Raw genomic sequence first — 23,905 nt, forward strand, 5'->3', positions numbered from 1 at the left:
AAAGATGCATTAAAACTGAGGTCGAGTCTGAGACAAGACTGCGTCAAAATGAGGTCAAGAATGAACCAAGTTCCAAAACTCTTTCATTAGCACTGTTTTGTTTTATATGAAATGTTATCTATTGCTTTATGTAAATCATGATTGACATTGGAGAAATAGATTAAACGGTATTTTGTTTTACAGAGATTGTATGACAAACGGCAAACTTGTATATTACGTTACTGCAAATCAAGACCAAGACCGTTAGGCCTTGAGACCGGAACTACTGGGACTACACGAAGAAGTGTACACTATTAAGTGTGTTACTGTCTACAGTTGAGAACGGGCCCAAGTCTACAACGGTGTTTACACACTCAGTGAGATATCGCGAGATTGTCCAGGTTTTAGTGTCCCGCGCAGTTAGTGTTTAGCTGCGGGGCTTTAAGCCCGATACAAAAACAATAATATACGGATTTTATATTTAAACCTGTGGATTATTCCTTGTTTTTCTCTAACTGTGGCGCTTGTGGAGCCGCTTTTTTGCAGCAGCAGTGCGCGGGGCCTGTATTTAATTCGCGCTGTGGCGCTGGCGCCGAGGAACTGCCGCTGAAACAGCCATTTATTGTGCGTTTTTCTGGGTTTTAAAGTGTTACAAAGCGTGCAAACTCGGTTACAATGGGTTACCTCAAACTCATCGAGATAGAGAACTTTAAATCCTACAAAGGGAAGCAGATCATCGGCCCTTTTCACAAGTTCACGGCGATTATCGGCCCCAATGGATCAGGTAGGAGCTAAAGCTAACGGTAGATGCTATCCAGCCATAACATTAAAACCACCTCGTTTTTACATGTATTGTCCGTTTTATCAGCGGAATAGTTTATCTGATGCTTTGCGTACTTTGTTAGACCCCTTTTCCCCACAGAGCAGGTGTGATGTGGTGGTGGATCATTCTCAGCGCTGCAGTGACACTGACGTGGTGGTGGTGTGTTAGTGTGTGTTGTGCTGGTGTAGAGTGGATCAGACACAGCAGTGCTGCTGGAGTTTTTAAACCCTGTGTCCACTCTCTGTCCACTCTGTGAGACACTCCTCCCTCGTTGGTCCACCTTGTAGATGTAGAGTCAGAGACAGTAGCTCATCTGTCGCTGCACAGTGTGTGTCGCTCGTCCTCTAGTCCTTCATCAGTGACACAGGACGCTGTCGGCTGGATGTTTTTGGTCGGTGGACTGTTCTCAGGGGTTTAAAAACTCCAGCAGCACTGCTGTGTCTGATCCACTCTACACCAGAGAACGTCAGTGTCTCTGCAGCTCATTGATATTCAGAGTAAAAGAGCGTGGAGCTGAGAGAAAGGACAGTGAGTGTAGAAACAAGGCGCTGTCTTTAATGTCATGGCTGATCTGTATGTGCTAATTTAGTTATGTTCTCCTAATATCTTTATTCCTTTTACCTTGTGTGATGTTTTCTGACTGATCTCCCTATACGGTCTTCTCTAAAGGGAAGTCTAATCTGATGGACGCCATCAGCTTTGTGTTGGCGGAGAAAACGAGTAATCTGCGTGTGAAAACTCTGAGGGACCTGATTCACGGTGCTCCGGTGGGAAAACCAGCCGCAAACCGGGCCTACGTCAGCATGGTCTACCAAGAGGAGAGCGGAGAGGACTGCACCTTCACCAGGATCATCATAGGTAGGGTGTACATCGTAGATTAGCGTGGGGTGATATAAGACACAAATGATATGACAGCATATTCCCTCAGTGTTTAGTAGAGTTTTGGGAGGTATCTGTTTATGATAGCCGCGTTTTATCTAGAATATATTATCTGTTTTTATTTATTTATTTATTTAGACTTGTGACTAGAGCCCCTTTCATTCATGCATTTTAACCCAGAAGTGTTCCAGAGTTTACCTAGAGCTTTTACTAAGGCGCTTGGAGGATAAAGTCTGAGACAAATCACGCGGTTATTCGCATTCACACATACAGACCCTCCAGGGAAAGTCGGAGTCAGTGGATGTGTGAATGGAGCCGCTTATGTCCCTGAATATTCGCTGTCTCCTAAACATGCTTCACAAGCTCTGGTCAATGGCTAAAACTTGCTGAGCATTTCTGACGCCCAAAATCTCCTGCTGTGCGCTGCACGTGTGAAAGGACAACTCTGGGACATACTCTGCAGTTTCTCCGGAGTTCATATGTGAAAGGCACTTAAGTAACTGGCTCACTCATATTTAGCAGTCCCAGAGGTAAACATGTGATGAGTAAAAGGAGAAAACGAGAACGGAGAAGGGAACCGAGCGAAAACGGCTAAAAACCAGAGCTTCTGCTCCTCGCTCCTCACTGCTGTGCGCTCGGGGTCAGGGTGAACAGCGAGCGGCTCATTATCATTTAAAGGAACAGGTGCTGAAAGCGGGCGTTCTGAACAGGGGCTGTTTACACAGGGGGAGAACACTGCTGTGGGGTTTGATCCTTGTGTTTTTTTTAACCAAAGCAGGTCAGAGAAAATCCCTTGTGAAAAAATGTTCTCTCTCCTTTTCCCTGGGCTTCCTGTGTCTGACAGGTTCATCGTCGGAGTATCGCATTAATAATAAAGTGGTGGGTCTGCCTGACTACAGCGAGGCGCTGGAGAAGCTGGGGATTCTCATCAAGGCCAGAAACTTCCTGGTCTTTCAGGTCAGATCTGATGTTGTAATATGTAACAATGCACTTGTGGAGTTTAAATGTTGTGTGTGCTGCAATATTTTTGTTCAGATCTCGTGTCTAGTCCGGTTTATGAAAGAAGCTCTTGTTGTATTTAGCTCAGACATTGTCAGTTAATTTTTGTTAAAGTAAACGTGGGCCGCACCTGATCAAATGACAGGTTTCCATTGAAATTTTGGAAATGTCTGGTAATGTGCTGGAAAATAAAATATAAAAATCATCTAGAGACAACAAAATTAAAAGTGGTATTCCAATAAATATTATTCTGTGGCTTGTAATTATTTTTATGGGTCTCAGTTTGTGTAATTAATCACAGTATTAATCACACGTTTGACTTGCTACAGTCCTGATGTTCCTTTTTAAAATCAGTGTGTTTAGTTACGGATATAAGAGAGACACACTGAGCTTCATCAGAATGGATTTATTACTGTCACTCACTCAGCAAAGGTGTTCTCCCCCTGCTTAATTTTCTCTTCACAAGATATGGCCCCGTTTCTTTATAGAGCAGCACAGAGCAGCCATTTAGGAGCACTGTTCCCTTTATTTTGCTTTAGATTCACTGTTGTAAATGTGAGTGGGTAATTTCTAACAAGGACCAGGAAAAACAGCACATACCTCAAATGTTTTGATTGGGCAAAATGAGCGGAAACAAAGCACACGGTGTAGCTGCCAAATAGTAATCCTGTCATTTATGGATAGTATCCACAAAACAGCACACTACAAAAAACTGCACCAACAGTTGGGTGTGCTGAATGTGTGAGTGTGTGGAGCCCCGTGGGGTAGTGCGCCCCCTCCAGGGTGTGTTCCCACTTTGCGCTCAGTGATTCTGGCTAGGCTCCACACCCACCGCCGCCCTGAGCTGGATAAGGGCTACAGACGATGAATGAATAAATGAGTGTACTGAATTTGAGTTTTTAAAAATGAGATTGATATAAAAAACGACACAGCATTCAGACTCCACAGTAGTTGAGACTGTAGTGCGTTTGTATTTGAACACATTACAATGCTGTTTCTTGGTGGTCTCACAGGGAGCCGTGGAGTCGATCGCGATGAAAAACCCGAAGGAGAGGACGGCTCTTTTCGAGGAGATCTCCCGGTCTGGTGAGCTGGCTCAGGAGTACGATCGCAGGAAGAAGGAGATGGTGAAGGCCGAGGAGGACACGCAGTTTAACTACCATCGCAAAAAGAACATCGCCGCAGAGCGGAAAGAGGCCAAGCAGGAGAAAGAGGAGGTGCGTCAGTATTTCCGTGCCGTAACTGTATGTAGGAGTAAACGTCTGTAGCTGGTGTGTGTCAGCATTTCAGTGCTGTAACTGTATGTAGAAGTAAACAGCTGTAGCTGGTGTGTGTCAGCATTTCAGTGCTGTAACTGTATGTAGAAGTAAACAGCTGTAGCTGGTGTGTGTCAGTATTTCAGTGCTGTAACTGTATGTAGGAGTAAACGGCTGTAGCTGGTGTGTGTCAGTATTTCAGTGCTGTAACTGTATGTAGAAGTAAACAGCTGTAGCTGGTGTGTGTCAGTATTTCAGTGCTGTAACTGTATGTAGGAGTAAACGGCTGTAGCTGGTGTGTGTCAGCATTTCAGTGCTGTAACTGTATGTAGAAGTAAACAGCTGTAGCTGGTGTGTGTCAGTATTTCAGTGCTGTAACTGTATGTATAAGTAAACAGCTGTAGCTGGTGTGTGTGTGTATTTCAGTGCTGTAACTGTATGTAGGAGTAAACGGCTGTAGCTGGTGTGTGTCAGTATTTCAGTGCTGTAACTGTATGTAGGAGTAAACGGCTGTAGCTGGTGTGTGTCAGTATTTCAGTGCTGTAACTGTATGTAGGAGTAAACGGCTGTAGCTGGTGTGTGTCAGCATTTATACTTTTAGCCTGAGGTCATCTCTCTTTGAGTTTGTGTTTAGAAACTTTAGACCTGTACATATTTATGAAATCAGACTATTATTAATGCCATAAAAGTAGACGCTCTTATCCAGAGTAGCTGGAGTTAACGATGATATGATAAAATAAAAATGAAACACAATACAGTACGTTCAGGTTGTGTTTGCTGTAGAGTGAAAAAAGGCTGTAAGGCTTTTGGATTCGTAACCGTTGGCTCCAGAGTGAAGAAACCACTGAATATTTCAATCTGGCATCGCACTAAAGCTGTGAAATGTTGAATTCATCTCTGTTCAATTGAACCGAAGACCCACACGCAGTTCTTGACGTTTGTGAACCTTGTGATGTGGTGATCAAGGTAAAATCCTACAAAAATGCACATTATTTGAAGGGTCAGTTTCGAAGAGTGGGTCTGGATTAGTGAAGGTGTGTCTGTGCTGCATGTGATGTATGTGCAAGAAGACAAGCATTGGGATTGGTAGAAGGTGCAGGAGCTTTAAGAACCATTCACAGTGTCAGGAGAGTGAGAGATAATTGTTTTGTCCAGAAATCCATTCCAAAATCTGCATTTCTTTGTCGATTCCGTCAGTGTTCTCCACATCAGGAGACCACAGGGTTTTGTGACTGACGCTTTACAGACGCTCTTCCCCTTTCCCTGCTCTATGTTCTTCAGGCTGAACGCTATCAGAGGCTGAAGGATGAAGTGGCGCGTGCTCACGTACAGCTGCAGCTCTTCAAACTCTACCACAACGAGTCTGAGATCGAGAAGCTGAACAAGGAGCTGGGCCAGCGCAACAAAGAGATCGACAAAGACCGCAAAAGAATGGACCGCGTGGAGGACGAGCTGAAGGACAAGAAGAAGGAGCTGGGCAGAATGATGAGAGAACAGCAGACTGTGGAGAAGGAGATCAAGTGAGTAATTTGGAGGATACTGCTTATGCGTCTCTGGCAAAAAAGAAAGGAAAATTTAAGGCATGTAACATCCTTAGAGGGAGCCTTTAAACTCTGCAGTCTACATTTCAGCTCTCACCCAACTTCCAACATGTATTAATGCATTAAAAATCCCTGCACTGTCCTGGGGGGGGGGTCTCTGAGGACCAGTTTAAGAAGCACTGCTTTAACCACTGCTTCCACTTTCCTCTTTAAAGAGAAAAGGATGCAGAGCTGAACCAGAAGAGGCCGCAGTACATCAAGGCAAAGGAGAACACGGCTCACAAGATTAAGAAGCTTGAGGCGGCTCGCAAGTCACTGCAGAACGCTCAGAAGTGCTACAAGAAACGCAAGGCCGACATGGACGAGCTGGACCGAGAGCAGAAAGCTGTGGAGATGGCGAGGCAGGAGTTTGAGGAGAGAATGGAAGAGGAGGCTCAGAGCCAGGGCCAGGATCTGCAGCTGGAGGAGAACCAGGTAAAACCGTGTGTGTCTCCCTCTTGTGGTTGATGTGGACTGGTGATGATTGATGTAAACTCGTACGCCATCTGAAGCGGCTACATAATGAGGATAAATGCAATGTTTGCACTTTTTAAGAAGTCACATGCGTTATTTTAATCACAATAATCAAAACATGTAAATATTAAATCATGAAAAACTCACTTGTTCTGTGCAAGTTTAAATTTATTTAGGGATCTGTTTATTCAGGTGAGAACGCATCTGTGTGGTTTGATCCCAGTAATGTATGCACAGCAACAGTTTGTGCACCTGTATAGTAGGGCTGGGCAATTAATCGAAAACTACATTCAGAACTTCTAATCGACATAATCTTGTTTATATAGATTATTATTATTCTATTATATCCCCACTGTGTGTTCATGTACTGTCCCTTTAAAACCATGCTACCAAGCTGTAGTCACATGACTCTGCCCCCTATCTGCCACATGGAGGAGAACCTAAACACCGAAGCCGACCGAGCGACTGGAGCAGTTCGTACCAAAGAGAAACACAGCTGTGGTTTGGACGTGTTGTGTTTTGACTATAATTAAGACGACACTGAACTAGAAGTCAAATGTAAACACTGAGAAAAACAGTTTCAGCCAAAGCACAATCACACACCAAATATAAACAGTGCTCAGAAAACGAGAGAGGAACAAGCTCCCAGCGACATTAGAAAAAATAAATATCCCAGCTTTAAAACTGGAGCATATTTGCAGCACAAGCCTCGTCCCTGAACTGTGAGGGTCATAAACACAGAAATATATAATCGTTCATTAATTGTAATCATGGTAAAATGTAAAATTAATCATGATATTGATTTGTGCTCATATCGCCCAGCACTAGTGTACAGTCAGTGTAGAAATTAGCTTAATTTCATGTTAATATAATAGCTGATTGGGGAAAGTGTTGTGTAGCTCCTCTGGGTTCTTTAGTTTGAAGTTGAGAGAGAGAGAGGACCTACGAGAGAGAGAGAGAGAATGTACTTAAATTTTAATCTCTTCCTCTTTGGTTGTTTTTATTCCACAGGTGAAAGCTTATCACAGGCTGAAGGAGGAGGCGAGCAAGCGAGCGGCCACTCTCGCTCAGGAGTTAGAGAAGTTTAACCGTGACCAGAAAGCTGACCAGGATCGCCTGGATCTGGAGGAGAGGAAGAAAATAGAGACAGAGGTAATGATTTTAAAATACCATCAGGTTCATAAAGACGTTTGAAATAAAGCTTATTAGTGGTTGCTGTTTTGTCTGTAGGCTAAGATCAAGCAGAAGATCCGGGAGATTGAAGAGAATCAGAAGCGGATTGAAAAGCTTGAGGACTACATTTCCACCAGCAGGTAAAGCTCCAACCAGCACCTCTGACTAAATACACTGGACTGGACCTGCTGGTCCGACTTATCTTCTGAAAAGACATGTATTATTTAGGAGTTGGTATGAAAGCATTTGAAAGTATTTATAGGATCTGGTTTAGTTCATTTAGTTCATTAGGAGAAGAGTCCACAAATATTTGGCCATATGTATCTGTGATGTATCACTCAGCATAACTGCCTCAGTCTCATTATTGTCCTGTTCCTCTGTCTTACAGGCAGTCTCTGGACGAGCAGAAGAGAATGGAGGAGGAGCTGACAGAGGAGGTGGAGCAGGCCAAAAGGAGGATTGATGAAATTAACATGGAACTCAATCAGGTATTACCAATGCAGTCTATTCAATTTGAATCCCAGTTTTATTTTTATTTAGGGCTCATTTAAAATGTCTATGTATTATATCTGTATGTGGGACTTTCTTATTTATATACTTGTGTGTGTCAGTATTTCAGTGCTGTAACTGTATGTAGGAGTAAACGGCTGTAGCTGGGTGTGTCAGTATTTCGGTGCTGTAACTGTATGTAGGAGTAAACGGCTATAGCTGGTGTGTGTCAGTATTTCGTTGCTGTAACTGTATGTAGGAGTAAACAGCTGTAGCTGGTGTGTGTCAGTATTTCAGTGCTGTAACTATGTAGGAGTAAACGGCTGTAGCTGGTGTGTGTCAGTATTTCGGTGCTGTAACTATATGTAGGAGTAAACGGCTATAGCTGGTGTGTGTCAGTATTTCAGTGCTGTAACTGTATGTAGGAGTAAACGGCTGTAGCTGGTGTGCGTCAGTATTTCGGTGCTGTAACTGTATGTAGGAGTAAACGGCTGTAGCTGGTGTGCGTCAGTATTTCAGGGCTGTAACCGCATGTAGGAGTAAACGGCTGTAGCTGGTGTGTGTCAGTATTTCAGTGCTGTAACTGTATGCAGGAGTAAACGGCTGTAGCTGGGTGTGTCAGTATTTCAGTGCTGTAACTTTATGCAGGAGTGAACGGCTGTAGCTGGTGTGTGTCAGTATTTCGGTGCTGTAACTGTATGTAGGAGTAAACGGCTATAGCTGGTGTGTGTCAGTATTTCGGTGCTGTAACTGTATGTAGGAGTAAACGGCTGTAGCTGGTGTGCGTCAGTATTTCAGGGCTGTAACCGCATGTAGGAGTAAACGGCTGTAGCTGGTGTGTGTCAGTATTTCAGTGCTGTAACTGTATGTAGGGGTAAACGGCTGTAGCTGGTGTGCGTCAGTATTTCAGTGCTGTAACTGTATGTAGGAGTAAACAGCTGTAGCTGGTGTGTTGTAATAAAGCACAGGTGAAGTGCTGCAGTGATGGTTGACCTTCTGGAAGTTTCTTTCATCTGAACACAGGATCTTTGAAGCTCAGCTGAGTGACTTGATTTTTGGAGTCCTCGTTGAGTCTTCGTTGTTCTAGATCTCTTCCATTTAAGAATTATGTAGGCCACTGTGCTTTTGGGAACTTTCAGTGCAAAAGAAAAAAATTATTTTTTCACTTTCTCATTATGGCATTTTTTTTTGTTCATGCATCATAATATTTCAAACCAGTATCAAAGGCAAATTTCCACATTATTTCTGTTTGTCTCAGGTGATGGAGCAGCTGGGTGATGCTCGTATTGACAGACAGGAGAACAGCAGACAGCAGCGCAAAGCTGAGATCATGGAGAGCATCAAGAGGCTGTACCCTGGATCAGTGGTAAGTACATTTACCTGTAATCTGTACATTAACCTGCTTCTGTAATCAGTGAATTTTTAACTACTAGGTTTAAATCTGAACATCTGAGTGCTTTATCAGATTTTACAAGGGATGACTGAGTAGTAAACCAGCTCTATTCCTTCTCTGTTTTATATAATGTTGTGAAATAAGAACAAGTCTATTCTCTATGTGTGCGTTCCAAATCTGCAAAGTTTAATAATACAGTGGTAGTGTCATGGTGCTACGGTTGCAGCCAGGAATGCTACAGTTTTTATTGGTTCGCCGATGTGTGTAGTTATTGCATCAACATCAGGCCTAGATTTTACCAGCAAATTCCAATGTATTTGACTCATTGATGTAGCAGTTTAGGGTTAAGTCTGCCTCAGTCCACAGAGACGGGAGCCTTAGTATGAGTAGAAATATCAACCTAGAATTTCAAAACATTAAAAGTCTCTGTTTAAAAAATACAATATAATAATAATGTGTTGTAGTTTGTCAGAGTTACTTTGTCATTCTGTTTGTTTTAATGGAGTACCACCCTTCATATTGACCCCTATATTTTCCTGTAGTCTGTCACAATTTGCCTAATTAACCCATTGTTGGCTGTTTTGTTATCTGGTGACACATTGTCTTCTGTTTGTTTGACTGTTACTTCTACAGTAAATGTTTTTATTTTTAGTTATTGACATTTTTAACATAACATTTTTTTCATGTCCCTCCAGTACGGAAGGCTCATAGACCTGTGTCAGCCCACTCAGAAGAAATACCAGATTGCTGTGACCAAAGTGCTGGGCAAAAACATGGATGCTATCATTGTGGACTCGGAGAAGACTGGCCGAGACTGCATCCAGTACATTAAAGAGCAGAGAGGAGAACCTGAAACCTTTCTGCCACTCGACTACCTTGAGGTACTGTTTGCATTCGAGTGTCTTCTCTTACTCCAACTGTTTATTGCTTATTTACGTATTACCAGCGTGAAGTGATACATGGCCCAAAAAAACCTCATTCACATCAAATTTACTCAAACTACAACATTTTGTTTGGTGTTTTGTTTTGTGCAGAGCTTCGAGTTTAATGTAGAGAAGTTATAGAGCAATGGTAATTTATTAAGGTCCAGTTAGAGAATATTTTCCCAAGCCAAGGTCTGGAATGTAATGTATATCTTGCGTTATGATCAGTGCCATGTCCTGCATATTTGAAGTAGTCTTGTGGTTATAGCAACATTTTATGTAGTTAACAACCGAATGTTAAATCAAATTACACTTTCATTTACATTTTAACATATTTTCAAAAGATTTATAAATAACAGATACACTAAATATAAAGGCTTTTTCTCATTTCAAGTAAAATTTACAAATAAATCAATGATTTTCCTGAAAAAAATGCAAACTTTAAATAAAGTTCCTAATAACTTTAATGCCTTTCCATAACCAGCAATCTGATTGGCTCATATTGCTGAAGGGCGGGATTTTATTCATTAAAAGCAATCTGATTGGCTCGTATTGCTGAGGGGCGGGACTTTATCAGTTAACAGAATCTGTGTTCAGCGCCATGAGGATATTTCAAAGGGTAATCGGTCCATTATTAAAAGTTTCTGGTTGTACCTCAAACTCCCGAAAGTGTCCTAAAAGAGCTTTGATCATTTTTAAAACACTGTGTTCAAATTTAAACAGCACTTAGTTAGTTAATAGTTAATCGGTTCCTAGTCCAGCTCCGGATAGGACAACGTCGTGACCCCTGTTATAGAGTGTGCTTGCTTAATGCCCAAATATTTGCCTTTAAAAGCAGTAGCTAAATGATCTCTAAAAGTCTTGATGGTTTGTGTGTTCTCACCATTTCATATGCCAAATCCATAACACCTTTAGTTCTGCTCGTTCCCAACCCTAAACCTTGACCATACTCTCCTCTCCACTGACAGGTGAAACCGACAGACGAAAAGCTGCGTGAGCTTCGTGGAGCCAAACTGGTGATCGATGTGATTCGCTATGAGCCGCCACAGATTAAGAAAGCTCTGCAGTACGCGTGCGGGAACGCTCTCGTGTGTGAAAATGTGGAGGACGCTCGCAGGATCGCCTTTGGAGGACCGTACAGACACAAGGTGCTATATGAAACTTAATAATCCCTGCACAAAGTTTAGTACCTCTATTTGAGGACACACGTGTGAATTGGATATACACTGTACTGTTATCATATAGTAAAACAGTATGCATGTCCCGTTGAGCCGCTCGGTGGCACAGCTGGTAAAAGTTTTTGCCCCATTTGCAAATACCATTAATACCACATTTTACTAAAGCTGACCTATTCTACTCCTTTTCCATAAGTGAATGCACTTCTGTGCTCCCCCTGTGGAAACAGCCCTGTTCAGAACGCGCCTGTTCCTTTAAGTGATAATGAGCCACTCGCTGTTCACCCTGAGCCTGAGTGCACAGCAGTGAGGAGCAGAAGCACTAGTTTTCTGGTTTTCTCCGTTTAGCCTCATCTTTGCCCTATCACATAAACATGGGTCCAGCGCTGTGATTGGACAGACAGGTGAGGGGGCGGGGCAATTCTAAAGTCTGCAGTTTTAACCCATGAAGGTCTTGTTTAACAGAATGTGGGTTGGTAGACTTCAGAATCACACATAAATATGAGAGGAAGTGGCTATTTTATTGTACCACATTTAACACTGGGCAATAATATGTGATAATATTGAGCGGCAGTAGTGATGATGCAGCATTTCTAAGAACAGTCCCACTGCTTTCTTAAATCTGCTTTGTTCACTCCCCACCAGACGGTGGCTCTAGATGGAACTCTGTTCCAGAAGTCCGGTGTGATCTCCGGAGGTGCCAGTGACCTGAAGGCTAAAGCTCGGCGCTGGGATGAGAAAGCTGTGGATAAGCTGAAGGACAGGAAGGAGAAGCTCACGGATGAGCTGAAGGTGAACTGTAGTTACTGATATATGATGAGTCTAGTCAGACGTCCTGCCTGTGGAAATATACTGAATAAATGCTTGGGTTTCTTTTCTGTTGCAGGAGCAAATGAAAGCTAAAAGGAAGGAGGCTGAGCTGCGTCAGGTCCAGTCCCAGGCTCATGGACTTCAGATGAGACTGAAGTATTCTCAGAGTGACCTCGAGCAGACAAAGACTCGCCATCTGTCTCTCAACATGCAGGTAAGGAGCCAGAGAGACTTTCTTCTTAGGGTTTCTCTCTCAGAGGGATGTGAGAGTGAGGACAGCGTGGTCAGTTCACTAGAGAGAAAGTGAGATGGACGCCAGAGAAAGGGCAGCATGGTTCGTTCACGAGAGGGATATGAGAGTGAGGACAGCGTGTCTTGCTCCAGAATAAGGAAAGCTGATGCAGAAAAGTGTGTTAAAGATGGACCCAGTGGGTCTGACAGTGTCCCATACGTAATGTTAATCAAGAGCAGCAAAATGAAGCGCCACTATGAGATCAGGCACGAATTCCGAGGTCTAGTCCTTCGTTTTAACAACTGGATCTTAGTGACTCTTATTAAATACCCCTTCTCTACTTATATATCTACATTTTAAATAAGCCTCAAAGGGACCTTGTCATTTGTCCGTCCTGTTAGACTACACAAGGTTTAATGTTATTTAAATATAAGGATATCTCTCATTGGTTCTTTTTGCTGTTTGAACTTTAGGAGAAGTCCAAGCTGGAGAGTGAGCTGGCCAACTTTGGGCCTCGCATCAATGACATCAAGAGGATCATTCAGTCACGTGAAAGAGAGATGAAGGAGCTGAAGGACCGCATGAACTTGGTGTGACACCTTAATTTTTATTACACTGTATCACACTGTGCATTATTAATGTGTCTGTACAATTGGGGCGGGGAACAAAATGTTGGTACGGTGCTCACATATTGTCTCACGTTCTTTTGCAATATTCATTTATTCATTTATTTACACACACTCACACCTACGGACACTTTTGAGTCTCCAATCCACCTACCAACGTGTGCTTTTGGAGCGTGGGAGGAAACCAGCGCACCCGGAGGAAACCCACGCAGACACAGGGAGAACACGCCACACTCCTCACAGACAGTCACCCGGAGGAAACCCACGCAGACACAGGGAGAACACACCACACTCCTCACAGACAGTCACCCGGAGGAAACCCACGCAGACACAGGGAGAACACACCACACTCCTCACAGACAGTCACCCGGAGGAAACCCACGCAGACACAGGGAGAACACACCACACTCCTCACAGACAGTCACCCGGAGGAAACCCACGCAGACACAGGGAGAACACACCACACTCCTCACAGACAGTCACCCGGAGGAAACCCACGCAGACACAGGGAGAACACACCACACTCCTCACAGACAGTCACCCGGAGGAAACCCACGCAGACACAGGGAGAACACACCACACTCCTCACAGACAGTCACCCGGAGGAAACCCACGCAGACACAGAGAGAACACACCACACTCCTCACAGACAGTCACCCGGAGGAAACCCACGCAGACACAGAGAGAACACACCACACTCCTCACAGACAGTCACCCGGAGGAAACCCACGCAGACACAGAGAGAACACACCACACTCCTCACAGACAGTCACCCGGAGGAAACCCACGCAGACACAGGGAGAACACACCACACTCCTCACAGACAGTCACCCGGAGGAAACCCACACAGACACAGGGAGAACACACCACACTCCTCACAGACAGTCACCCGGAGGAAACCCACGCAGACACAGAGAGAACACACCACACTCCTCACAGACAGTCACCCCGAGGAAACCCACGCAGACACAGGGAGAACACACCACACTCCTCACAGACAGTCACCCGGAGGAAACCCACGCAGACACAGAGAGAACACACCACACTCCTCACAGACAGTCACCCCGAGGAAACCCACGCAGACACAGGGAGAACACACCACACTCCTCACAGACAGTCACCCCGAGGAAACCCACGCAGACACAGGGAGAACACACCACACTCCTCACAGACAGTCACCCCGAGGAAACCCACGCAGACACAGAGAGAACACACCACACTCCTCACAGACAGTCACCCCGAGGAAACCCACGCAGACACAAATGCATAAATCCTGCTGTTTGCCTTTTTTTTCCATTTACACAGGTATCATGTTGTATTCTAGAAGATTGTCTTGACAAAACAGAGTATCACCGTATTGAATAATATCAAAATATTATCGTTATCATTAGCAACATAGTGTTCCTCACCCCGCATCCACCTGGACGATGTGCACTTCATCTAGTAGGTAGAAAGACAACAGTTAAAGGCACATACCAGTCCATCACAGTGCTTCACTTTGGCACAGTCAATCTCATACCACCACGTGTTTTTGATTGAATAAATACTTGATATTATCAAATACGCCACAGTTTGATTGAACCTTGTTATGAGATACAGTTTAACAGCGCGTCGCTTGTGGAAAGAGGTATGTAACGTTGAGTATTTTTGTGTGTTAACATTAATAATTGTGTTTTCCAGGTGGAGGACGAGGTGTTTTTGGATTTCTGTAAAGAGATTGGAGTCCGAAACATCCGTGAGTTTGAGGAGGAGAAAGTCAAGAGACAGAATGAGATTGCTAAGAAACGGTAGGCATTGGTTTTTTGGTATATACAGTGTGTGTGTGTGTGTGTGTGTGTGTGTGCTCGCTCCAGATCCCCATATTAAAATGAACAAGCACCAAACAAATGTGGGTTTTTTCCTCCCCTTTTCTTTCCTTCCCATGTCCATCATAAATTGTCTCAGTTTAAGGATTGTCCACATAGCGGGTGTTTTCTGGAATTAGGGTCTGAGAATATTGACTTTAATTTCAACTTTCCCCGTCCCATCTTCTTTCCTCCAGCCTGGAGTTTGAGACTCAGAAGACCCGTCTGGCGATCCAGCTGGACTACGAGAAGAACCAGCTGAAGGAGGACCAGGAGAAAGTGGTCATGTGGGAGCAGACAGTCAAGAAAGATGAGAATGAAATCGAAAGACTGAAGAAGGTAAGAAAGAGCAGAGTGTGAAGTGACACACACTATATACGTTATCAGTCCGTCTGATGAATTAGGAGAGGACTCGCAGTTCCACAAGTTTCTGAATTAAGGGGAACACACACACACAGTAGTGATTAGGGGCAGTGAAAACACACACCTGGGAGCAGTTGGAGGTTAAGTGCCTTGCTCAGGGCTGTGGATGTTGAGGGTGGCCCCTATTTTCTGTTGGTCTAAGGGATTAAAATGGCTTCTCTAACCTTTATAGGCCACAGCTGCCCCGAAGTTACCCTGCTGTGAACTTGTGACAGAGACTGTTTAATTAGAGTCAAAGTAAATGTGTTTGCATTTCGGATTCTAGTTTTAGTTGACACTATTCTCAGATTTCTCCTGACTACGTCCGCATTGTTTTGAACAGGAGGAGCAGAGGCACATGAAGATCATCGACGAGACCATGGCTCAGCTGCAGGATCTGAAGAACCAGCACCTGACCAAGAAATCAGAGGTCAACGACAAAAACCACGAAATGGAAGAGATTCGCAAGAAGCTCGGCTCGGCCAACAAGTGAGCTCTTATACATGCGTAACTTAGGTTAAAACACCCCTTTGACTTAATGACACTTAAGTTAATTGCCTCAGACTTAAAATGTGGTGTTTGGTGAATCACCGCTGTTCTGGATTACAACCGAACTCCTCCCTTCTCCTCCTGTGTTCTTCTAATTTGAGTGTGGAAGACCTGGAGTAACACTTGTGCCTGGTTTATGGGTTCGCCACAGAGGACGCCTCATGGATCTGTTTGTACGTGTGTTTTAGAGAGTTGACTCAGCTGCAGAAGGAGGTGACTGCCATCGAGACGAAGCTGGAGCAGAAACGCAGCGACAGACACAACCTGCTGCAGGCGTGTAAGATGCAAGACATTAAACTCCCTCTGAGGTCAGGCACCATGGAGGACATCAGCCAGGAGGAGGTACTGTAAAACCGTACTCGCTCTGTATTAAGTTACCTGCATCCTATTTGCAGATTAATGGGTGTGTGATTTGTAAGATTGAGGTTTTCACATGAACTGTGCACTAGGTACAGAGTTATCTCATATGTACAGAGTCTGACTGTGCTGTATCGTCCTGCAGGGAAGTTCTCAGGAGGAAAGTATGAGCACCAGCCAGAAGACGTCCAGCACCGTTCTGGCCAAAGAAGCCCTCATCGAGATCGACTACAGCAGCCTCTCGGAGGACCTGAAGGTAATTAATGATGTGGAGATCACTCCTCCTCCTGAATCAGGCTTTTGGCTCTTGCTTTAACCTGTGGTCTCAAGATCAGTTATTGTTTTCCACATTTATCACTTTGGCAAGAGATTTAGTTTTTCTTCTCCAAGTCTCGACTCTCAGAAGCAGACCGTTTTCCCGTAGAAGCGTTCTTAAAAAGAGCTCTCCGTCTAAGTCCAGTGGCAGTCCACTCTCAGAACAGTGATTAACTCCCTTTTCTGCCTCCTCTGTTATATCCCAGGATGCCCTGTCGGAAGACGAGATCAAGGGAGAGATGAACACGCTGCAGCAGAGGCTTAATGAGCAGCAGAGTATTCTCCAGAGGATCAGCGCTCCCAACATGAAGGCCATGGAGAAACTGGAGAGCGTCAGGGACAAGTTCCAGGAGACCAGCGATGGTGAGATGGAGTTTCTAAATTCATGCTGCACATTCATGAATCCTGTAGAAAGCTCTGAATTTACCGGTCAGTCTGCGTCCTCACCCTCATCTTTGATCGTGAGCCTTCACCATGAGAGGGAGATCATAGATACAAGCGTCCTCAGTGAGTGAGAATGTGTAATACATATTAAACACTAAAAAGCCCATAAACAGCTGAATAACTCATTGTAGCTGTGTGTGTGAGGCGTTGCTGTTGGCGAACTCATTATGAGCAGTACAGCGTTTATTCCTCATTGTGAAGTAACCACCACCATTCAGGTGTTTTGTCTCAGTGTGACTGTAAAGACACGTCGTGCAGTAAAAGGGAGTCTGAAACCACCACAATGGGCTTCTTATCTGTCTCTATTAGGAATAAATATCTAGAAACAAACAAGGAGCATCGTTTCCCCGTAGAGTAAAGCCAACGCCAACGTGCTCAGTTCTCACTGGTAATCGCCCCATCGCTTCGCTCCTAATCTATATAAAGTTAACCTCCAAACAACTTCATTGTGTAACACACTGCCTCCTGTCACCGGATCACATCAGCGCTCTTGTTGAAAATAATTGAGCACTCCGTCCATTCGCCGGTGGTGTGACGCAGGGTAAATTCCACTGAAGTTTTCACTGAAGCCAAGGCTTTAATCTTTGTCATTTTCTCTTTTGCAGAATTTGAGGCTGCGAGGAAGAGAGCGAAGAAAGCCAAGCAGGCGTTTGAGCAGATAAAGAAGGAGAGGTTTGATCGATTCAACGCTTGCTTCGAGTCTGTCGCCACCAATATCGATGAGATCTACAAAGCGCTGTCGCGCAACAGCAGCGCTCAGGTCAGTGCTGACACCCTCAGATGTTTTTCTTGCTTTATTTTTTAAGGAGAATCAGGCGGATGTAGGTTTATGCCAGTTGTCATTTAGCTTTATGAACTGTGAAAGGTGTATATGATGTATTTCTCCTTTTTTTTTTAAACAGATGTAATAACTCTCTGCTTCTGTTTTTTTGTGGACTGTATCTGTGAGGATAAATCCACAAGGTGGATGCTGTTAAAACTCTAAATTTATTTCCAGGCTTTTCTTGGGCCGGAGAACCCGGAGGAACCCTACTTGGACGGGATCAACTACAACTGTGTGGCTCCTGGGAAGCGTTTCAGACCTATGGATAATCTCTCTGGAGGAGAAAAGACTGTGGCTGCTCTGGCGCTTCTCTTCGCCATCCACAGGTGAGAAGTCCTTCTTAAACATCAGCGAGCGTTCTTCATTTCTGAGAGTGTTCCTGGAATGGTGTATTTTTCAGACTTGTGTTATGCCTGTGTCCACTGTGCGATTCCTAAGCGCCTTTTGCTGTCTTTGTCTCTTACAGCTATAAACCTGCTCCTTTCTTCGTCCTCGATGAGATTGACGCAGCCCTGGACAACACTAACATCGGCAAGGTGGGTGTTCACAAGCAGGCGTTTGAGCCGATACAGAGGGAGAGGTTTGATCAATTCATTGCTTGCTTTGAGTCGATGACTCAATGGATGACGAATATCAATGAGATCTACAAAGCGCGGTGTACATATTGTGAAGAATATGAATCTGGGGCCCCAAATAAGCTGGACTAGAACGTTTTAATTTTACAAATAAGAAGCTTCATTTAATTTCTTGCTGCATACATTACATTTTAAAATGAAATTCAATTAAATTTAAATAATATAGCTGTCATAAACAAGAGAAATGTGTGTTGTTTTAAATACAACACGAGAAAGATTGTAAATTGCTGGAATTAATTTGCACACTGTTGCTGTGGATGACTACAACACGCAGGGTTTGAAAACAAGAGTAACAGATTTTTAATATAATAATAATAAGGGAGACTTTTATATAGCACCAATCACATACATAGTATACAAAGTTGCTTTACAGATATTATAAATATTGGTAGCTGGGGCCAAGCACATGATTGGAAATTGCTGGTGGATGTAGGTAAAAAGGTCCCAGAGTGCATTGCGTTAACTACACTGAGGCCAGACATGGTGCTGTACTCTGAAAGTAAACAGATAGTTTACTTCATAGAGGTAACTGTTCCATCTGAGGATGCAGTAGATGAAGCATTCGAAAGGAAGAAGCTGAAGTGCGTAGAGTTGGCGGCTGAGGTGAGGGAATGCAGTGGCAGGCACATGTAAGACCGGTGGAGATAGGTGTTAGGGGATTTGTAGCCAAGATTGTGCAGTTCAGCATCAGGGGCCGGAAACTAAGGGCAGCTGTGAAGGAGTGATCAGAAACAGCTGAAAGGTCTAGTCAGTGGTTCTGGACGAGGAGAGAACAGATTACTTGGGGAAACACTGTACAGGTGTTGTTGTGGTGGTTGGTGATGTAGCATGTAATGTTCACACGGAGCTGTTGGCACTGAGCATGCATTAACGGTGCCAGTGGGGATAGGTACAGCCTTAGTCTCCAGGGAGGCCACTGTGGATTTACAGTTGTTGATGCTTAAGGGTAAGGTAGGACTGTAAAGCTGGCTCTGAGGGGGTGGGTCTGGGACTCCAGACTTCACTCTTGAACCCTCTGAAGGTGTCGTGAAGGCTTTAATCAGTGAAACACTGACTAGAGGAGGTGCCTTCCTGATGACCCCTGTGAAGAGCTAGTGATACAGTGGGTGGTGTGGGTTCATGGGCTGGGCTCAGTGAGTATCTGTAGTTTTTAAGGGTCGCCTGTTGCTGATTGGATCATAAACATCCACAGCAACCTTAGTGTCTTAAACAGTTTGGACCTATTTCTAACACTTCTACTTTTAATCCGTGCACTAATGTAAGCATATGATTATGGGATGTATTAACTATTGTGTTTGATGTCTTTGTCCCCTAGGTGGCGAATTACATCAAGGATCAGTCTGTCCAAAACTTCCAAGCCATCGTCATTTCTCTGAAAGAGGAGTTCTACACCAAGGCAGACTCCCTCGTCGGAGTGTATCCTGAGGTCAGTTACCAAACCTTTATCAAACTTTAGGAAACGTTCAGCAGTGAGTCTTTATCTACCACCAAATCTGCTAAAAATGGTTCTGAAAGTTATTATAATTTCTACATTTTGTTTATGAAGTGGAGCTCACATGAGATGGAGAATCGGATTGCTTCATAATTCCTGAATGACACCACTTTGGATCTGCTCTGACCAAAGTTTTATGACCGTCCCAGTTGGGCCTTAGTCAAAGATCCTTACACTGACTGCTGATAAATCCATGTGCAACCAAATGTAATCAGATCCTCAGTTTTAGCCACTTCATGCCAGTGGTTGTAATCTTTTGGTTGATCTGTGTATACTTCAAATATCGAAAAAATATATATGTCCTAAAGCAGATGTGCAGGGACTCCTATAAGAGATATTTGAGTGATTTTACTGATAAAGTTTCATGAGACATGAAAACTCTCGTTCAGTTCATATTCACATTAATGTGTGGATCTGGAGCCCACCAACCCACACACTGTGAAACAAGACACACCCAGTCAGTTTACTGTGCTCTGCCCAAGTCTGAAAACACGGGATAAAACGAGGAGTTCTGATTCTGCTCTGCTTCTGACATCAAGTTCAGAGATTTTAGAATGGCCCCGCCCCCTCGTCTGAGTCTGTCCAATCACAGCGCTGGACCCGCGTTTATGTGAGAGCGCTAAGATAAGGGTAAACTCAGCTAAACAGACACAATGTGCACTTAGTAAAAACGGAGAAGAAAGAGAACAGAGTGAAAACAGCTAAAAACCAGAGCTGCTCCTCGCTCCTCACTGCTGTGCGCTCGGGGTCGGGGTGAACAGCGAGCGGCTCGTTATCATTTAAAGGAACAGGTGCTGAAAGCAGGCGTTCTGAAAAGGGCTGTTTACACAGGGGGAGAACACTGCTGTGGGTCGGAGTGAACAGCGAGTGGCTCACTGTCGGCGCAGAATCTGTTCCCTTTAAAGAAAGCAAAGCTTGGTCGGGAGGACCACTGCATGCTTGTGTCTTCAGAGAGAAGTAAAGGATGTAATGATGTTATTAAGATAAATGTATGCTTTCTTTCTGTCTGCAGCAAGGAGACTGTGTTATCAGCAAAGTCCTCACCTTCGACCTCTCTCAGTATCCAGACGCAAATCCCAATCCGAACGAGTGAGGAGTCTCCCACATTCCCAACACTTCTGGAGTTTCAGTTATTGATGGAATACTTCGCCTTCTTTTAGTGCAGATGTTTTTTTTGGGTTTTTTTGTACAATCAGAGAATCTCTTCAACGTCTGATAGTGGCTGCACTCGTCTTAGCTTTAGATTTTTACGTATTTCCCCTTTACCATGTGGTGTGAAAGTATCAATGAGCATTTTATTATTATTTTGCATTCCTGTTTCTGCTGTAATTCCCCATGTTCTGCTTATCTACATTTTGAATCCGTGGCTAAATACTGAGTTCAGGGAACGTTTAAAAGTAGTCTTTAAAATCTCTGTGAACCTGTTACTCTGATCATCTTTATTACTGCTATGTAGAGAACTTGTAGAACTGTGTTTTCTAGAGCAAGGAGAACCCAGTTTCTCTCATGACTTCCCAACGTATTAAAAACCAGTTTCATTTTTTTTTTTTTAAAGAGAATGTGTGGTCCGCTTCTTTAAAACTCATCATGTTTTTGACTACGGACCCCAGTTCTGTTTCTTATTATGTGATGTAAAACGATTGACTTTTCTGAACAATAAACTATTTACCACATTTTTGGCCATGGTTCACGCATTGATTTATCTTCTTCATTCATCCAGGTACAGCCTTATTCACCAGGGGAAGGTAGGACTGTAAAGATGGGTCTGAGGGGGTGGGTCTGGGACTCCAGACTTCACTGTTGAACCCTCTGAAGGTGTCGTAGGCTTTAATCAGTGAAACACTGACGAGGGAAGGTGCCTCCCTGATGACCCCTGTGAAGAGCTAGTGATACAGTGGGTGGTGTGGGTTCATGGGCTGGGCTCAGTGAGTAACCAGAGTTGTTAAGGGAAGCTGATTGCTGAATGGATGATAAACAGCCACAGCAGCCTTCGTGCTTCAATAGGAATTTTGGTGGATTCATTCATTCTCTGTAACCCTTATCCAATTCAGGGTCACGGTGGGTCCAGAGCCTACCTAGAATCACTGGGCACAAGGCGGGAATACACCCTGGAGGGGGCGCCAGTCCTTCACAGGGCAACAAAGACACACACACATTCACTCACACCTACGGACACTTTTGAGTCGCCAATCCACCTACCAACGTGTGTTTTTGGACTGTGGGAGGAAACCCACGCAGACACAGAGAGAACACACCACACTCCTCACAGACAGTCATCCGGAGGAAACCCACGCGGACACGGGGAGAACACACCAACTCCTCACAGACAGTCACCCGGAGGAAACCCACCACACTCCTCACAGACAGTCACCCGGAGGAAACCCACACAGACACAGGGAGAACACACCAACTCCTCACAGACAGTCACCCGGAGCGGGAATCGAACCCACAACCTCCAGGTCCCTGGAGCTGTGTGGCTGCGCCACCATGCCAACCAGGTGGGGCCTATGTGAAGCTCTAATGGACTGGCATAATTTTGATCCTATGGTTTGACCCTTAGGTTGATCATCAGTTAAACCCCTATGAACTTCTCTCTGTTCAGTTACTGATATAGACCTATACGCATGGTATTAGTTGTACCTGTGGGTGTGGGGTAAAGGAATTATTACCGGAGTACCTCTGTGATTTTAATCCCATCTGAATACACCACTCATTTACTCAGAGTGCGCGCTCCCATTTCAGGACATATTCTGGAGCCTTTTAGCTACTGTTAATATAAAAAAACAAAAAATAACCCCTGGATGTATTAATCCCATCTGAATTGACCTGTGGAGGAATATTCCGTCATATCTTGAGGACAAAAAAGAGTATTTCCCAGCTTTTCTCAAGAATGGAGGCGCTGGAGGAGGTGATAATGATGAATGTACAGCTCAAGTACAAGTCTAAACTCAGACTTGAACAATGCACCACATTTTTGACTTTTATAAAGTTCACTTGTTTTAAGCCTAAACCTACAAAAAAATGATAAAATTACACATCACCAGTTACAGGTGGATGTACTGAGGGCTCGTCCCTGTTTCAGTTTAACCCCAAAAACAAGTGTTATTATCAGATGATGTTTACTTTAGCATGGATAACGACTATATTTAGTTACTGACCCTGTGTTTCCTGTGTTTCTGACTCATATTTAAACAGTGTCCTTATCTCCTCTGCAGAGGCAAAGCCAAGGCCCACCCAGTCAGCCATAGCTAAGTCCTCACACTCCGGTTCCTGGCTGTTCTGCATGTGCACATGTCCGTGAGTCATATTCTGAGCTGGAGCTTTAGGGGATGTGAGAGGACCCACCCCCTCAAAACACACACACACCATGGTCAACAACATGAATCCTTCAGCAACCCTTCACAAGCTTTAGGTTTAAAAACTGCCCACACACTTCTGTAGAAGTCCAGTCTTCTGGTCACACCTCCGCTGGAAAACCACAGACCCTTTGAGTAATGAGGAAGTGTAAGAAAAGAAGACGTTCTTGTTTCAGTGGAATGAAGTTGTGCAGGTTACTGTGTCTCTGTGACAGAGGGAGGAACCTCGTGTTTCAGCTGTTTGCTTCATTGTTTTTTTAGATGCTATGTGCCTCAGGGAACTGACCTGTCTATTTCTCTCTGGTAGATAATTCCTCTAATTACATTGAATATGAAATTAAATTCATAATAATAATAATAAATATGGGCGGCGCTGGGGCGCAGCATGTAGTGTCTCTGTCACAGCTCCAGGGTCCTTGAGGTTGTGGGTTCAAGTCCCGCTCCGGGTGACTGTCTGTGAGGAGTGTGGTGTGTTCTCCCTGTGTCTGCGTGGGTTTCCTCCGGGTGACTGACTGTGAGGTGTGTGGTGTGTTCTCCCTGTGTCTGTGTGGGTTTCCTCCGGGTGAATGTCTGTGAGGAGTGTGGCGTGTTCTCCCTGTGTCTGCGTGGGTTTCCTCCGAGTGACTGACTGTGAGGTGTGTGGTGTGTTCTCCCTGTGTCTGCGTGGGTTTCCTCCGGGTGACTGTCTGTGAGGAGTGTGGTGTGTTCTCTCTGTGTCTGCGTGGGTTTCCTCCGGGTGACTGTCTGTGAGGAGTGTGGTGTGTTCTCCCTGTGTCTGCGTGGGTTTCCTCCGGGTGACTGACTGTGAGGTGTGTGGTGTGTTCTCCCTGTGTCTGTGTGGGTTTCCTCCGGGTGAATGTCTGTGAGGAGTGTGGCG

The 23,905-nt window shown here is 44.4% G+C and overlaps 1 protein-coding gene across 1 annotated transcript; it reads left to right on the forward strand.

Moving 5' to 3' along the window:
* The first annotated feature begins 385 nt into the window (after window positions 1-385).
* Window positions 386-21,338, forward strand: LOC136696705 (structural maintenance of chromosomes protein 1A). Its single transcript, XM_066671337.1, has 26 exons — window positions 386-763; window positions 1,472-1,660; window positions 2,526-2,638; window positions 3,694-3,897; window positions 5,218-5,456; window positions 5,693-5,951; window positions 7,002-7,142; window positions 7,221-7,303; window positions 7,552-7,651; window positions 8,911-9,018; window positions 9,741-9,926; window positions 10,937-11,116; window positions 11,789-11,935; window positions 12,030-12,167; window positions 12,659-12,775; window positions 14,492-14,598; window positions 14,853-14,994; window positions 15,401-15,546; window positions 15,795-15,948; window positions 16,109-16,219; window positions 16,485-16,641; window positions 17,328-17,482; window positions 17,720-17,871; window positions 18,012-18,081; window positions 19,496-19,606; window positions 20,685-21,338. The coding sequence occupies exons 1-26, from the start codon at window positions 655-657 to the stop codon at window positions 20,763-20,765; spliced, it is 3,699 nt and encodes a 1,232-aa protein (XP_066527434.1). The 5' UTR covers window positions 386-654; the 3' UTR covers window positions 20,766-21,338.
* Window positions 21,339-23,905: the final 2,567 nt, after the last annotated feature.

Source organism: Hoplias malabaricus, chromosome 5 (assembly GCF_029633855.1).
Source record: "Hoplias malabaricus isolate fHopMal1 chromosome 5, fHopMal1.hap1, whole genome shotgun sequence".
Taxonomy (NCBI): Eukaryota; Metazoa; Chordata; class Actinopteri; order Characiformes; family Erythrinidae; genus Hoplias; species Hoplias malabaricus.

What these genes read in the sequence shown, in the direction of transcription:
- LOC136696705 (XM_066671337.1), top strand. Translation starts at nt 655, where the DNA reads ATGGGTTACCTCAAACTCATCGAGATAGAGAACTTTAAATCCTACAAA. An exon ending in AATGAGATTGCTAAGAAACG is followed by an intron (nt 14,599 to 14,852) that starts GTAGGCATTGGT and finishes TCTTTCCTCCAG; the next exon opens with CCTGGAGTTTGAGACTCAGA. An exon ending in TCGTCGGAGTGTATCCTGAG is followed by an intron (nt 19,607 to 20,684) that starts GTCAGTTACCAA and finishes TTCTGTCTGCAG; the next exon opens with CAAGGAGACTGTGTTATCAG.